General features: G+C 72.8%; 2 protein-coding genes across 2 annotated transcripts; both read left to right on the top strand.

Annotated features, from left to right (window-relative positions):
• Positions 1–224: 224 nt before the first annotated feature.
• On the top strand, positions 225–4,372 carry LOC135311251 (ryanodine receptor 1-like). Its single transcript, XM_064440381.1, has 6 exons — positions 225–307; positions 580–669; positions 1,285–1,414; positions 2,160–2,264; positions 2,902–2,983; positions 4,165–4,372. Exons 3-6 carry the CDS (start codon positions 1,367–1,369, stop codon positions 4,236–4,238), a joined length of 309 nt encoding a protein of 102 aa, XP_064296451.1. The 5' UTR covers positions 225–307; positions 580–669; positions 1,285–1,366; the 3' UTR covers positions 4,239–4,372.
• Positions 4,256–14,523, top strand: LOC135311252 (ryanodine receptor 1-like; the record flags this gene model as incomplete). The annotated part of the gene is made up of 16 exons (XM_064440382.1): positions 4,256–4,571; positions 4,613–5,508; positions 5,957–6,030; positions 6,919–7,084; positions 7,272–7,358; positions 8,292–8,510; positions 10,466–10,596; positions 11,152–11,194; positions 11,306–11,436; positions 11,533–11,593; positions 11,827–11,973; positions 12,069–12,203; positions 13,807–13,963; positions 14,064–14,128; positions 14,253–14,353; positions 14,452–14,523. Coding segments are annotated over exons 1-16 (2,801 nt in total), but the record flags the coding sequence as incomplete, so codon positions are not given.
• Between the last annotated feature and the right edge of the window lie 6 nt (positions 14,524–14,529).

Below are 14,529 nucleotides of genomic sequence, written 5' to 3'. Positions count from 1 at the left end.
GCGGGGTGACCCCCCATCGCCTTGGGGGTGACCCCCCCCCACGCGGGGTGTCCCCGCGCCATCTCGGTGCCTCGCTGTCCCCCCGCCTCCCCCCGTGCCGCTGCAGCACGTCCCCGGGGTCTCCCCCCACGGGCCCCCCAGCGTGGCCTGGCCTTGGCCGCCCACGGCCCCGAGTGACCCCCACCCTGTCCCCGCGTGACCCCGTCCCCGTGTCCCCCCCACCCAGGGGAGAAGGTGATGTCGGACGACGAGTTCACGCAGGATCTTTTCCGGCTGCTGCAGCTGCTGTGCGAGGGGCACAACAACGGTGAGGGGCCCGGGGGGGGGCGTGGGGGGCACCGCTGGGGGGCACGAGGGGGCTTCGGGGGGGCTCTGGGGTGGGGGAGGCCCTTTGGAGGACCACGGGGCAGAAGAAGGAGCTACGGAGCAGGGGGGGCGATGGGGCGGCCGTGGGGGGTATGGGGCGGCTGTGCGGGCTGTCGGGGGGGGACGTGGGGCAGATGGGGGGGGGCGTGGGGGCCGTGGGGCAGCTGTGGGGCCAGTCTCACACCCATTTCCCGCCCCCCCCCCACCCCCAAGATTTCCAGAACTACCTGCGCACCCCAGACGGGGAACACGACCACCATCAACATCATCATCTGCACCGTGGACTACCTGCTGCGCCTGCAGGTACCCAGCCCCACGGCGCCCCCACGGCGCCCCACGGCGCCCCACGGCCCCCCAGCCCCACGGCGCCCCACGGCCCCCCCAGCCCCACGGCGCCCCACGGCGCCCCCAGCCCCCACGGCGCCCCAACGTCCCCCCATCCCCGCGCTGCCGGTGCCCCCCCCACGCCCCCACATCCCCCCCATCCCCCCGCTGACGGAGCCCCCCCCCCCCCGCTGACGGAGCCCCCCGCCGCTGACGGAGCCCCCCCCCCACTGACGGAGCCCCCCCCCCGCTGACGGAGCCCCCCCCCCCCGCTGACGGAGCCCCCCCCCACTGACGGAGCCCCCCCCCCCGCTGCCGGTGCCCCCCCCCACATGATGGAGCCCCCCCCCACTGATGGAGCCCCCGCCCCGCTGACAGAGCCCCCCCCCCCGCTGCCGGTGCCCCCCCCCCACTGACGGAGCCCCCCCCCCGCTGACGGAGCCCCCCCCCCACTGACGGAGCCCCCCCCCCGCTGACGGAGCCCCCCCCCACTGACGGAGCCCCCCCCCCCCGCTGACGGAGCCCCCCCCCCGCTGACGGAGCCCCCCCCCACTGACGGAGCCCCCCCCCCACTGACGGAGCCCCCCGCCGCAGGAGTCCATCAGCGACTTCTACTGGTACTACTCGGGCAAGGACGTGATCGACGAGCAGGGGGAAGCGCAACTTCTCCAAGGCCATGGCCGTGGCCAAGCAGGTCTTCAACAGCCTCACCGAGTACATCCAGGTGAGCCCCCCCCGCCCCCCCACGGCCCCCCCGCCGCGCCCCCACAGCCCCTCGCCAAGCACAGCCCCGGGCAATGGACACCGCAGCCCCCCACCATGGCCCTGGGAGGTCCCCGAGGTCCCTGGGGGTCCCCAAGATCCCTGGGAGGTCCCCGAGGACCCCAAGATCCCTGGGGGTCCCGATGACCCTGGGAGGTCGCCGAGGACCCCAAGACCCCTGGGGGTCCCGATGACCCTGGGAGGTCGCCGAGGACCCCAAGATCCCTGGGGGTCCCGATGACCCTGGGAGGTCGCCAAGGACCCCAAGACCCCTGGGGGTCCCGATGACCCTGGGAGGTCGCCAAGGACCCCAAGACCCCTGGGGGTCCCGATGACCCTGGGAGGTCCCCAAGGACCCCAAGACGCCTGGGGGTCCCCAAGATCCCTGGGAGGTCCCCAAGGACCCCGGTTTCCAAGGGGGTCCCACTGTCCCTGGGGATCCCGATGTCCCTGGGGGTCCCCAAGGACCCTGAGAGATCTCCCTGGGGGTCTCCCGGGGGTCCTGAAGTCCCTGGGAGGAGACCCCAGTGTCTCAGGGGTCCTGATGTCCCTGGGGTCCCCCGAGAGCCCCGATGGCCGAGGGGTCCCGCTGTCCCTGGTGGTCCCCATTCCCTGCACGGGGTCCCAGGGCTCCGCGGGGCTCCCAAGGGCCATGAGGGTCCCCGGGGGTCCCTGGGGCCCGCGGTGCCAGCGCCCCCCCGCCGCAGGGCCCCTGCACGGGGAACCAGCAGAGCCTGGCCCACAGCCGCCTCTGGGACGCCGTCGTCGGCTTCCTCCACGTCTTCGCCCACATGATGAAGAAGCTGGCCCAGGTGGGCACCGGGGGGGCACGGGGAGCACTGGGAGCCCCCCCACGCCCCCTACTAACCCGCTGCCCCCTCCTCGCTGTCCCCAAGAGGGGGGAGGGCTGGGGACACGCAGGTGGCATCAGCAGCCCCCCCACAACCCCCGACCCATCCCCGTTGGCCCCGGGCACCCTAAGGACCCCCCCAGGTTTTGGGGGGGTGGTGGGGGGGGGGGAGACACACACAGAACCCCCCCACCCCGCCACGCCCCGGGGGGACCCCGTGACACCCCGAGCCGGCTCTGACGGACCTTTCCGCCCCACTGCCGCCAGATGGGCCAAACGCCGGGACCGCGGATGGGCGTAAGCACCCGCCGAGCCCCCAGCCCCGTCCCCCTCCCCAGCGCTGCATGGCCTCGCTAACCCCCCCCCTCCCCCGGCACGGCAAAGCCCCCCACCCCCGACCCCCCCCTGCTTGGGTTGTGCGTGAGTTGGGGGGCCACCACCCACCCTCCGTCTCGTGGTGCGAGGAGCGGTGCCGGAGCGGGTCGTGCCCCCGGGTAAGGGGGGTCCGGGGCCGCGGTGGGGGTCGTGGCATGGCAGGGGTGGGGGGCACCTCGGGCTCACGGGGTCCCCCCGTTGTGCCGTGTCCCCCCCCCCCCCAGGACTCCAGCCAGATCGGGCTGCTGAAGGAGCTGCTGGACCTGCAGAAGGACATGGTGGTGATGCTGCTGTCCCTGCTGGAAGGTGGGGTCCCCTCGTCCCCCCCCCGGGGCGTCCAGGCCCCCTCTGCTGCCACGGGTGTCCCGACGCCACCCAGGGTCCCCCCTGCCATCGGGGGGTCCCCGCCGTCCCATGCCACCCGGGGGTGGGGACATCCCACCCACCCGCCAGGACATCCTACTGCCACCCAGGGTCCCCGTATCACCGGGGGTCTCCCTCGGCCACCCCAGGGCACCCCCTCACTCTCGGGGTCTCCCTCGACCACCCAGGGCATCCCCTAACTCTTGGGGTCTCCGTCGGCCACCCAGGGCATCCCCTCACTCTCGGGGTCTCCCCTGACCGCCCAAGGCACCCCCTCACTCTCGGGGTCTCCCTCGACCACCCAGGGCATCCCCTAACTCTTGGGGTCTCCGTCGGCCACCCAGGGCACCCCCTCACTCTCGGGGTCTCCCTCGGCCACCCAAGGCACCCCCTCACTCTCGGGGTCTCCCTCGACCACCCAGGGCACCCCCTCACTCTCGGGGTCTCCCTCGACCACCCAAGGCGCCCCCTCACTCTCGGGGTCTCCCTCGACCACTCAAGGCACCCCCTCACTCTCGGGGTCTCCCTCGGCCACCCAAGGCGCCCCCTCACTCTCGGGGTCTCCCTTGACCACCCAAGGCGCCCCCTCACTCTCGGGGTCTCCCCTGACCACCCAAGGCACCCCCTCACTCTCGGGGTCTCCCTCGACCACCCAGGGCACCCCCTCACTCTCGGGGTCTCCCTCGACCACCCAAGGCACCCCCTCACTCTCGGGGTCTCCCTCGACCACCCAAGGCGCCCCCTCACTCTCGGGGTCTCCCCTGACCACCCAAGGCACCCCCTCACTCTCGGGGTCTCCCTTGACCACCCAAGGCGCCCCCTCACTCTCGGGGTCTCCCCTGACCACCCAGGGCACCCCCTCACTCTCGGGGTCTCCCCTGACCACCTGGGCTGTCCCCTGTCCCTCCGCGTGTCCCCCCCGCCCCCCCCCGGTGCTCCCCACCACCCGTGGTGGCCCATGCCACTCGGGGCGTCCTTGGCCACCCGGGGCACGCCCTGGCCTCCGGGGTGGTCCCCTCCCTCTCCCTGGGTGTCCCCAGGGACCGGGGCTGTCCCCGCAGCACCCCGGGACCTGACGGGACCCCCCCCCCACACACCCCTCTCCCCCCTCCACACGCTCACAGGCAACGTGGTGAACGGGACCATCGCCCGCAGATGGTGGACATGCTGGTGGAGTCCTCCAGCAACGTCACCATGATCCTCAAGTTCTTCGACATGTTCCTGAAGCTGCGGGACATCGTGGCCTCGGACGCCTTCCGCGACTACGTCTCGGACCCGCGCGGCCTCATCTCCAAGAAGGACTTCCAGAAGGCGATGGACAGCCAGAAGCAGTACGAACCCGCCGAGATCCAGTTCCTCCTCTCCTGCTCCGAGGCGGACGAGAACGAGATGATCGACGTGGAAGCCTTCGCCGGTCGCTTCCAGGAGCCCGCCCGCGACATCGGCTTCAACGTCGCCGTCCTCCTCACCAACCTCTCGGAGCACGTCCCCCACGACCAGCGCCTCCGGACCTTCCTGGAGCAGGCGGCCAGCATCCTGGAGTATTTCCGTCCTTTCTTGGGTCGGATCGAGATCATGGGCGCCGCCCGGCGCATCGAGCGCCTCTACTTCGAGATCAGCGCCGCCAACAAGGCGCAGTGGGAGATGCCCCAGGTGAAGGAGTCCAAGCGCCAGTTCATCTTCGACGTGGTCAACGAGGGCGGGGAGGCGAGAAGATGGAGCTCTTCGTCAGCTTCTGCGAGGACACCATCTTCGAGATGCAGATCGCGTCCCGCCTCTCCGAGGAGGAACCCCCGCGGGAAGGCGGGGAGGATGAGGAGCAGGAGGAAGAGGAAGAGTCCCCCGACGCCGCCGGCCCGCCGCCCGCCGCCGAGCCCACCTCGGCTTTCGGGGAGCTGCTGGCGGGGGCCGGGGGGCTGCGGCACTTGCTGGGGTCCCCCCAGGCCTGGCGGCGGCGGCTGCGGCGGTTGCGACGCAAGCCGGGCCGGGAGCTGCTGCGTGGGCGGCGGGGGCGGCCGCCGGCCGGGCGGTGCTGGGGGGGCTGCTGGGGGGCTGGGGGGTGCTGGGGGCCGTGGGGCGCCTGGCCTGGACCTCCCTTTTCGGAGGGGGGCTGGTGGAGGGGGCGCAGCGCCTGGCGCTGGCCGAGCTGCTGGCCAGCATGCCCGACCCCACCCAGGACGCCGTGGGGGGCGGCGAGGCCGGGGGGGGCTGCGGCGGGCGAGGAAGGGGGTCCCCAAGAGCCCGGCCCCCCCGCCCGTCCCCCACCTGCCGCAGCCCCCCGAGGAGGAGGAGGAGGAGGAGGCGGCGGCGGCGGCGCGCCGGCGGCGGCTTTCGGGGTGCGCAAGGAGCCCGGGCACTATCGGCTGGCGGCCCCCGACGCCCCCGGGGGGCTGGGGGACATCGGGGAGCCCACCGCCGCCGAGCCCCCCACCCCCGAGGGCACCCCCATCCTCCGGAGAAAGATTGGGGTAGGGGGCCGACAGGGGCTTGGGGGGGGGGGGGGGGTGTCCTATGGGGAGGGGATGCTCGGGGTCCCCGGGGGGGGATTGGGCAGGATGCTGGGGGTCCCTGTTGTGGGGCAGGACCCCAGGGGTCCCCTATGGGGGGGTAGGACGCTGGGGGGCCCTGGGGGGTGGGGAAGGATGCCTCGGGTTCCTTGGGGGGAGTAGGAGGATGCTGGGGGTCCCCTATGGGCGGGGGCAGGACCCCGGGTGGGTCCCTATGGGGGAGCAGGACATGGGGGGGGGGGCCCTATGGGAGCAGGACCCTGGCTCCCTCCCAGCAGTGGGGAGCAGAGGGGGGGGTCCCCGACCCCCTCGTTCCTGCTCCCTATGGGCACGGGGAGCCCGAGCAGGGTTTGGGGGGGGGGGGGGACAGTCCGTGCCCCCCCGGGCCTGATCCTGGCTCCCACCCCAGGAGGACGGGGAGGAGGTGGTGGAGGAGGAGCCGCAGAAGGAAGAGGAGCCGGTGAGCGAGGTGGAGAAAGCTGAGTAAGTGGGGGGCTGCGGCCCCGCTGGGGGGTCCGTGGCCCCACAGGGGATGTGGGGTGGGTCCATGGCCCCATTGAGGGGATCCATGGCCCCATGGGGGCTGTAGGGTGGGTCCATGGCCCCGCTGGGTGTTGCATGGCCCCATTGGGGGGTGCCTGGCCCCACTGGGGGTCCATGGCCCCGCTGGGTGTTGCAGGGCCCCACTGGGGGGTGCCTGGCCCCACTGGGGGTCCATGGCCCCGTTGGGTGTTGCAGGGCCCCATTGGGGGGTGCCTGGCCCCACTGGGGGGTCCATGGCCCCGTTGGGTGTTGCAGGGCCCCATTGGGGGGTGCCTGGCCCCACTGGGGGGTCCATGGCCCCGCTGGGTGTTGCAGGGCCCCCATTGGGGGGTGCCTGGCCCCACTGGGGGGTCCATGGCCCCGCTGGGTGTTGCACGGCCCCACTGGGGGGTGCCTGGCCCCACTGGGGGGGTCCATGGCCCCGCTGGGTGTTGCAGGGCCCCATTGGGGGGTGCCTGGCCCCACTGGGGGTCCATGGCCCCACTGGGTGTTGCAGGGCCCCATTGGGGGGTGCCTGGCCCCACTGGGGGTCCATGGCCCCGTTGGGTGTTGCATGGCCCCATTGGGGGGTGCCTGGCCCCACTGGGGGGGTCCATGGCCCCGCTGGGTGTTGCACGGCCCCACTGGGGGGTGCCTGGCCCCACTGGGGGTCCATGGCCCCATTGGGTGTTGCATGGCCCCATTGGGGGGTGCCTGGCCCCACTGGGGGTCCATGGCCCCGCTGGGTGTTGCATGGCCCCATTGGGGGGTGCCTGGCCCCACCGGGGGCTGTGGGAAGGGTGGAGGGTCCCGCTGGAGGCCCCCACCCCAGCAGCACCCTCTCTCCAGCACAGAGAACGGGGAGAAGGCCGGGGCGGAGGGGGCCGAGGAGGGGCCCGAGCCCGGGCCCCCCAAGAGGAGGAGGAAGTCGGTGCCCCGGGAGCGCAAGGAGCCGCCGGCCGAGGGAGCCTTCGAGTTCTGGGCTGAGCTGGAAGTGCAGAGGGTCAAATTCCTGGTATGGGGAGGGGCCGAGGGGGGCTGGGACCCCCATTGCCTGAGCACTGGGACGCCCCACCCCCATGGAGGGGGCAGTCGGGGTGGGGGGGGGGTGCGGGGGCAATGGGACCCCCATCAATGGGGATGGTCCCGGGGCTGGGCCCCCCAGCCCTGAGCGTGTCTGTGTCCCCCCACCCCCGGTGCAGAACTACCTGTCCAGGAACTTCTACAACCTGCGGTTCCTGGCGCTCTTCCTCGCCTTCGCCATCAACTTCATCCTCCTCTTCTACAAGGTCGGGGTCCCTGAGGGGGGTACGGGACGGGCTGGGGGCACCCCGGGTCCCTGGGGGGTGTTGGATGGGGTGGGGGCACCCCGGATCCCTGGGTCCGCACTGGGGGGTATAGGATGGGCTGGGGGCACCCTGGGTCCCTGGGGGGTGTTGGATGGGGTGGGGGCACCCCAGACCCCTGGGACCCCATATGGGGGGTGTTGGATGGGGTGGGGGCACCCTGGGTCCCTGGGGGGTGTTGGATGGGGTGGGGGCACCCCAGACTCCTGGGACCCCATTAGAGGAGTGTTGCATGGGCTGGGGGCACCCTGGGTCCCTGGGTCCGCACTGGGGGGTATAGGATGGGCTGGGGGCACCCTGGGTCCCTGGGGGGTGTTGGATGGGGTGGGGGCACCCCGGATCCCTGGGTCCGCACTGGGTGGTATAGGATGGGCTGGGGGCACCTTGGGTCCCTGGGGGGTGTTGGATGGGGTGGGGGCACCCCAGACCCCTGGGACTCCATTAGGGGGGTGTTGGATGGGGTGGGGGCACCTTGGGTCCCTGGGGGGTGTTGGATGGGGTGGGGGCACCCTAGGCCCTTGGGACCCCATTGAGAGGGGTGTTGGATGGGGTGGGGGCACCCCAGACCACTGGGACTCCATTAGGGGGGTGTTGGATGGGCTGGGGGCACCCTGGGTCCCTGGGGGGTGTTGGATGGGGTGGGGGCACCCCAGACCCCTGGGACCCCATTGAGAGGGGTGTTGGATGGGGTGGGGGCACCCCAGACCACTGGGTCCCCATTATGGTGGGTGGGATGGTGTGGGGGCACCCTGGTCCATGGGGGGGCGGTGGGTGCCAGGCTGCTCAGGTCCCCAGGGCGCAGTGTGTGGGGGGGGGGGGGATGCCCTGGGGGGTCCGTGCCCCCCACCCCGGCGCTGAGCGCAGCCCCCCCCCCAGGTGTCGGAGCACCCCCCGGGCATGGAGGAGGAGGCGGAGGGCTCGGGGCTGGGGGCGGCGGCCGAGGAGGCCGAGGGGGCCGAGGGGGCCGAGGAGGAGAGCGTCGTCTACTACTTCCTGGAGGAGAGCACGGGCTACATGCAGCCGGCGCTGCAGGGGCTGGCCCTGGCCCACACCCTCGTCGCCTTCCTCTGCATCATCGGCTACAACTGCCTCAAGGTGCGCCCGGCCACGCCCCGCCACGCCCCGCCACGCCCGGCCCCGGGACACGCCCCCCTCGGCTGCTCCCACCCCTCCGCCCTCTCCCCATCCACACGTGGCTGCAGTACCTGGCCATGCTGGTCTGCCCCGGCCACGCCCACCTGCCCCGACCACGCCCACCTGCCCCAGGCCACGCCCACCTGCCCCCAGCCTCACCCACCTGATCCTGGCCACGCCCATCTGATCCTGGCCATGCCCACCTGCCCCCGACCACGCCCACTTGCCCCCGGCCACGCCCACCTGCCTCAGACACGCCCATCTGGTCCTGGCCGCTCCCACCTGATCCTGGCCACGCCCACCTGCCCCCGGCCACGCCCACCTGCCCCCGGCCTCGCCCATCTGCCCCCGGCCACGCCCACCTGATCCTGGCCACGCCCACCTGCCCCCAGCCTCGCCCACCTGATCCTGGCCACGCCCATCTGCCCTCGGCCTCGCCCACCTGTCCCAGCCGCGCCCACCTGCCCCCGGCCACGCCCATCTGTCCCAGCCACGCCCATCTGATCCTGGCCACGCCCACCTGCCCCCAGCCTCGCCCACCTGATCCTGGCCACGCCCACCTGCCCCAGCCACGCCCACCTGCTCCTGGCCATGCCCACCTGCCCCCGGCCACACCCACCTGCCCCCAGCCACCCCCACCTGCTCCTGGCCACGCCCACCTGCCCCCGGTCACGCCCTCCTGCCCCCAGCCACGCCCACCTGCTCCTGGCCATGCCCATCTGCTCCTGGCCACGCCCATTTGTGGCACCACACCCTCTCACAGCACCACACCCTGATTGGCCACGCCCTCGCATCTGGCCACGCCCACACCTGGTCTCCCCCCCCCGCCCCACCCTCACACCTGGTGCCAGCATCTGGCCCTGGCCACGCCCACCTGCTCCTGGCCACGCCCTCTTGTGCCTGGCCACGCCCCCAGGCCCTGCCGACCCCTCCCAGGTACTGGCAGAGACCCCCCAGGCCTGGGCTGTGACCCCGTGTCCCCCCGGCCCCGTGTGTGTCCCCCCGACCCTGTCCCCGCGCCCCCCCATGTCCCCCCGAACCCTGTGCCCCCCATGTCCCCCTGTCCCTGTGCCCCCCATGTCCCCCCGTCCCTGTGCCCCCCATGTCCGCCCGTCCCCGCGCCCCCCATGTCCCCCTGTCCCTGTGCCCCCCATGTCCCCCCGTCCCTGTGCCCCCCATGTCCCCCTGTCCCCGCGCCCCCCATGTCCCCCCGTCCCTGTGCCCCCCATGTCCCCCCGTCCCTGTGCCCCCCATGTCCCCCTGTCCCCGCGCCCCCCATGTCCCCCCGTCCCTGTGCCCCCCATGTCCCCCTGTCCCCGCGCCCCCCATGTCCCCCCGTCCCTGTGCCCCCCATGTCCCCCTGTCCCTGTGCCCCCCATGTCCCCCCGTCCCCGCGCCCCCCATGTCCCCCTGTCCCTGTGCCCCCCGTCCCTCCATGTCCCCCCGACCCTGTCCCCGCGCCCCCCATGTCCCCCCATCCCTGTGCCCCCCATGTCCCCCCACGTCTGTCCCCGTGCCCCCCATGTCCCCCTGTCCCTGTGCCCCCCATGTCCCCCCATGTCCCCCCGAACCCTGTCCCCGCGCCCCCCCATGTCCCCCTGTCCCTGTGCCCCCCGTCCCCCCATGTCCCCCCGACCCTGTCCCTGCACCCCCCATGTCCCCCCGTCCCTGTGCCCCCCATGTCCCCCTGTCCCTGTGCCCCCTGTACCCCCATGTCCCCCCGAACCCTGTCCCCGCACCCCCCATGTCCCCCCGTCCCTGTGCCCCCCATGTCCCCCTGTCCCTGTGCCCCCCATACCCCCATGTCCCCCTGACCCTGTCCCCGCGCCCCCCATGTCCCCCCGTCCCTGTGCCCCCCCGCACCCCCATGTCCCCCCACGCCCCCCCGCGCCCCCCGTGTCCCCCCCCGTCCCCAGATCCCGCTGGTGATCTTCAAGCGGGAGAAGGAGGTGGCGCGGCGGCTCGAGTTCTCGGGGCTCTACATCACCGAGCAGCCCCCCGACGACGACGTCAAGGGCCAGTGGGACCGCCTGGTGCTCAACGCCCAGTACGGGGGCCGGGGGGGTCCTGGGGGGGTCCTGGGGGGGTCCTGGGGGGTGCTGGGGGGGGGCAGTGGGACCGCCTGGTGCTCAATGCCCAGTACGGGGGGCCGGGGGGTCCTGGGGGGGTCCTGGGGGGGTCCTGGGGGGTCGTGGGGGGGGCCAGTGGGACCGCCTGGTGCTCAATGCCCAGTACGGGGGGCCGGGGGGTCCTGGGGGGGTCCTGGGGGGGTCCTGGGGGGTCGTGGGGGGGGCAGTGGGACCGCCTGGTGCTCAATGCCCAGTACGGGGGCCGGGGGGGTCCTGGGGGGTCCTGGGGGGTCCTGGGGGGGGCCAGTGGGACCGCCTGGTGCTCACAACTAGTATGGGGGGGGGTCCAGGGCAGTCCGGGGGTTCCGGGGGGACCTCATGGGGCCCAGCACCCAGAATGCGAGTCCTGGGGAGCAGCTGGGGGGGGGGGGGGTTCTCCTGGGGCCCCCCCAGGCCAGATGTGGCTGCTGGGGGGGGGACAGGGGGGTACGACAGGACACAAACCCCTCCCCCGATGCCCCCTGTCCCCTCAGGTCCTTCCCCAGCAACTACTGGGACAAGTTCGTCAAGAGGAAGGTGAGGAGGGGGGGGGTCCCACCGCCCCGGGGTGGGGTGGGGGACACAGGAGGGGGCCGCACCCTGACTGGGTGTGCCCCCCCACCCCCCCCATACGCCCCCCACCCCCAGGTGCTGGAGAAGTACGGGGACATCTACGGCCGGGAGCGCATCGCGGAGCTGCTGGGGATGGAGCTGGCCAGCCTGGAGATCGGGGCGCAGGGCGAGAGGAAGCCCCCCCCCGACAGCTCCTTCCTCAGCTGGTGGGTGCGGGGGGCGTGCCGGGGGGGCTCGGCCCCCTTCTGGGGGTCCCCGTCGCGTCCTCACCCCCTCTCTGTGCCCCCCCCCCCCCCCCCCAGGATCACGTCCATCGACATCAGGTACCAGATCTGGAAGTTCGGGGTCATCTTCACTGACAATGTGAGTGGGGGGCTCGGGTGGGGGGCTGGGGATGGTGGGAGGGGGGGATCAGGGTGATGGGGGGTTGCCAGGGTGACGGGGTGGGGTGGGGGGGCCAGGATCCCCCCCACCCAGGGATGTGGGTCTCAGGGCAATGAGGGTCATGGGGTGACGGGGGTGCGGGACCCCCGGCGACGGGGGTGCCAGGCTGCGGGGTGACACCCCCCCTCCCCGTGACCCCCCCCCCCCTCCAGTCCTTCCTCTACCTCACCTGGTACATGGCCATGTCCCTGCTGGGCCACTACAACAACTTCTTCTTCGCCTCCCACCTCCTGGACATCGCCATGGGGGTGAAGACCCTGCGCACCATCCTCTCCTCCGTCACCCACAACGGCAAGCAGGTGGGCGGGGGGGGCGGGAGGCGGCCGCGGCGGGGCGGGGGGGGGCCACGACGCCCCGCTGACGCCGCCGCCGTGTCCCCGTCCCCCCGCCCCAGCTGGCGATGACGGTGGGGCTGCTGGCCGTGGTCGTGTACCTCTACACCGTGGTGGCCTTCAACTTCTTCCGCAAGTTCTACAACAAGAGCGAGGATGAGGATGAGCCCGACATGAAGTGCGACGACATGATGACGGTCTGTGGGGTGGGGGGGGGCCGGGGCGGGGGGGCCAGGGGACCTGGGAAAGGCCCTGAGGGGCCCTGGAGCGGTCCTAGGTGGTCCTGGGGGCATCCCTGGGACCCCTGGGGGGGTTCTAGGGGCATCCCTGGCATCCCTGGGGGATCCTAGGGGGTCCTGGGGGCATCCCTGGCATCTCTAGGGGCGTCCTAGGTGGTCCTGGGGGCATCCCTGGCATCCCTGGGGTGATCCTAGGGGGTCCTGGGGGCATCCCTGGGACCCCTGGGGGGGGTTCTAGGGGCATCCCTGGCATCCCTGGGGGGGTCCTAGGGGGTCCCGGGGGCATCCCTGGCATCCCTGGGGGGGTCCTAGGGGCATCCCTGGTATCCCTGGGCTGATCCTTGGGGGTCCTGGGGGCATCCCTGGGACCCCTGGGGGGGTTCTAGGAGCATCCCTGGGAGGGTCCTAGGGGCATCCCTGGCATCTCTAGGGGCGTCCTAGGTGGTCCTGGGGGCATCCCTGGCATCCCTGGGGTGATCCTAGGGGGTCCTGGGGGCATCCCTGGGACCCCTGGGGGGGTTCTAGGGGCATCCCTGGCATCCCTGGGGGGGTCCTAGGGGGTCCCGGGGGCATCCCTGGCATCCCTGGGGGGGTTCTAGGAGCATCCCTGGCATCCCTGGGAGGGTCCTAGGGGCATCCCTGGCATCTCTAGGGGCGTCCTAGGTGGTCCTGGGGGCATCCCTGGCATCCCTGGGGTGATCCTACGGGGTCCTGGGGGCATCCCTGGGACCCCTGGGGGGGGTTCTAGGGGCATCCCTGGCATCCCTGGGGGGGTCCTAGGGGGTCCCGGGGGCATCCCTGGCATCCCTGGGGGGGTCCTAGGGGCATCCCTGGTATCCCTGGGCTGATCCTAGGGGGTCCTGGGGACATCCCTGGGACCCCAGGGCGGGGTTCTAGGGGCATCCCTGGGGTGGTCCTAGGGGGTCCTAGGGGGTCTAGGGGCATCCCTGGGGTGGTCCTAGGGGGTCCTGGGGGCATCCCTGGAGGGTCCAAGGGGGGTCTCGGGGGGCATCCGTGGGGTCCCTGGGGGCATCTGGTGGGTCCCTGGAGGGGGTCCTAGGGGGTCCGGGGGGCATCTAGAGGGTCACTGAGGTGGTCCTAGGGGGTCCTTGGGGAGCCCAGTGGGATTCTGGGGGTCCTGGAGGTCCCAGGAGGAGGGTCTTGAGGGGTTGCTGGTGGGAACTAAATGGTCTGGGATGGTCCTGGAGGCTTCCAGGGGGTCTCTGGGGGTCCTGAGGGGGCTCTGGAGGTCCCTGGGGTTCTCCAGAGGGTTTCTTTGGCGGAACTGGGGGACTCTGGGATGCTTCGGGGGGGGGCTGGGGGTGTCTTTGAGGTGGAGACGGGGTCCCTGGGGACATCCAGGGGGTCCCTCGGGGGTCAGGGGGAGCCCCTGGGTGGGTCAGGGCTGGTTCTGGGGGCCCCTGGGGGTCCCTGGGGGGGTCCTGGGGAGTCCGGCGGGGCTCTGGGGAGGGGGTTCTGGGGCTCCCTGGTGGGGGAACCGGGCCCTGGGGGGCAGCTGGGGGTTGCGGGGGTCCCTGACCCCCCCGTGCCCCCCCCCCAGTGCTATCTGTTCCACATGTACGTGGGGGTTCGGGCCGGGGGGGGCATCGGGGACGAGATCGAGGACCCGGCGGGGGACGACTACGAGCTGTACCGCGTCGTCTTCGACATCACCTTCTTCTTCTTCGTCATCGTCATCCTCCTGGCCATCATCCAGGGTAGGGACCCCCCCGGGGACCGGGGTGGGGGGGCTATGGGGGGGGGGTCTCCACCCCGGTGACACCCCACCCCCTTTTATGTGTGCCCCCCCCCCCCCAGGTCTGATCATCGATGCTTTCGGGGAGCTGCGGGACCAGCAGGAGCAGGTGAAGGAGGACATGGAGGTGAGTGACCCCCCCCCGGGGGGGGGGAGCACGGGGTGCCTGGGTCCCCGACCCGGCATGGGGGTGGGGGTCCCTAACCCCCCCCCCCTTGACCCGCCCTGAACCCCCCTTCCCCCCCCCCCAGACAAAATGCTTCATCTGCGGCATCGGGAGCGACTATTTCGACACGACCCCCCACGGCTTCGAGACCCACACGCTGGAGGAGCACAACCTGGCCAACTACATGTGAGGGGCTGGGGGGGCGCTGGGGGGGCAGCGGGGGGGGCAGGGGGTCCCCAGCCCACTCCCCACTCACCGCTGCCCCCCCACCCCCCCACCCCCAGGTTCTTCCTGATGTATCTGATCAATAAGGACGAGACGGAGCACACGGGGCAGGTGAGACCCCCGGGGATGGGGCGGGG

Source organism: Phalacrocorax carbo, unplaced genomic scaffold (assembly GCF_963921805.1).
Source record: "Phalacrocorax carbo unplaced genomic scaffold, bPhaCar2.1 SCAFFOLD_437, whole genome shotgun sequence".
Taxonomy (NCBI): domain Eukaryota; kingdom Metazoa; phylum Chordata; class Aves; order Suliformes; family Phalacrocoracidae; genus Phalacrocorax; species Phalacrocorax carbo.
The sequence above is the reverse complement of the archived record's forward strand: the minus strand, read 5'-3'. Positions and strand labels throughout refer to the sequence as shown.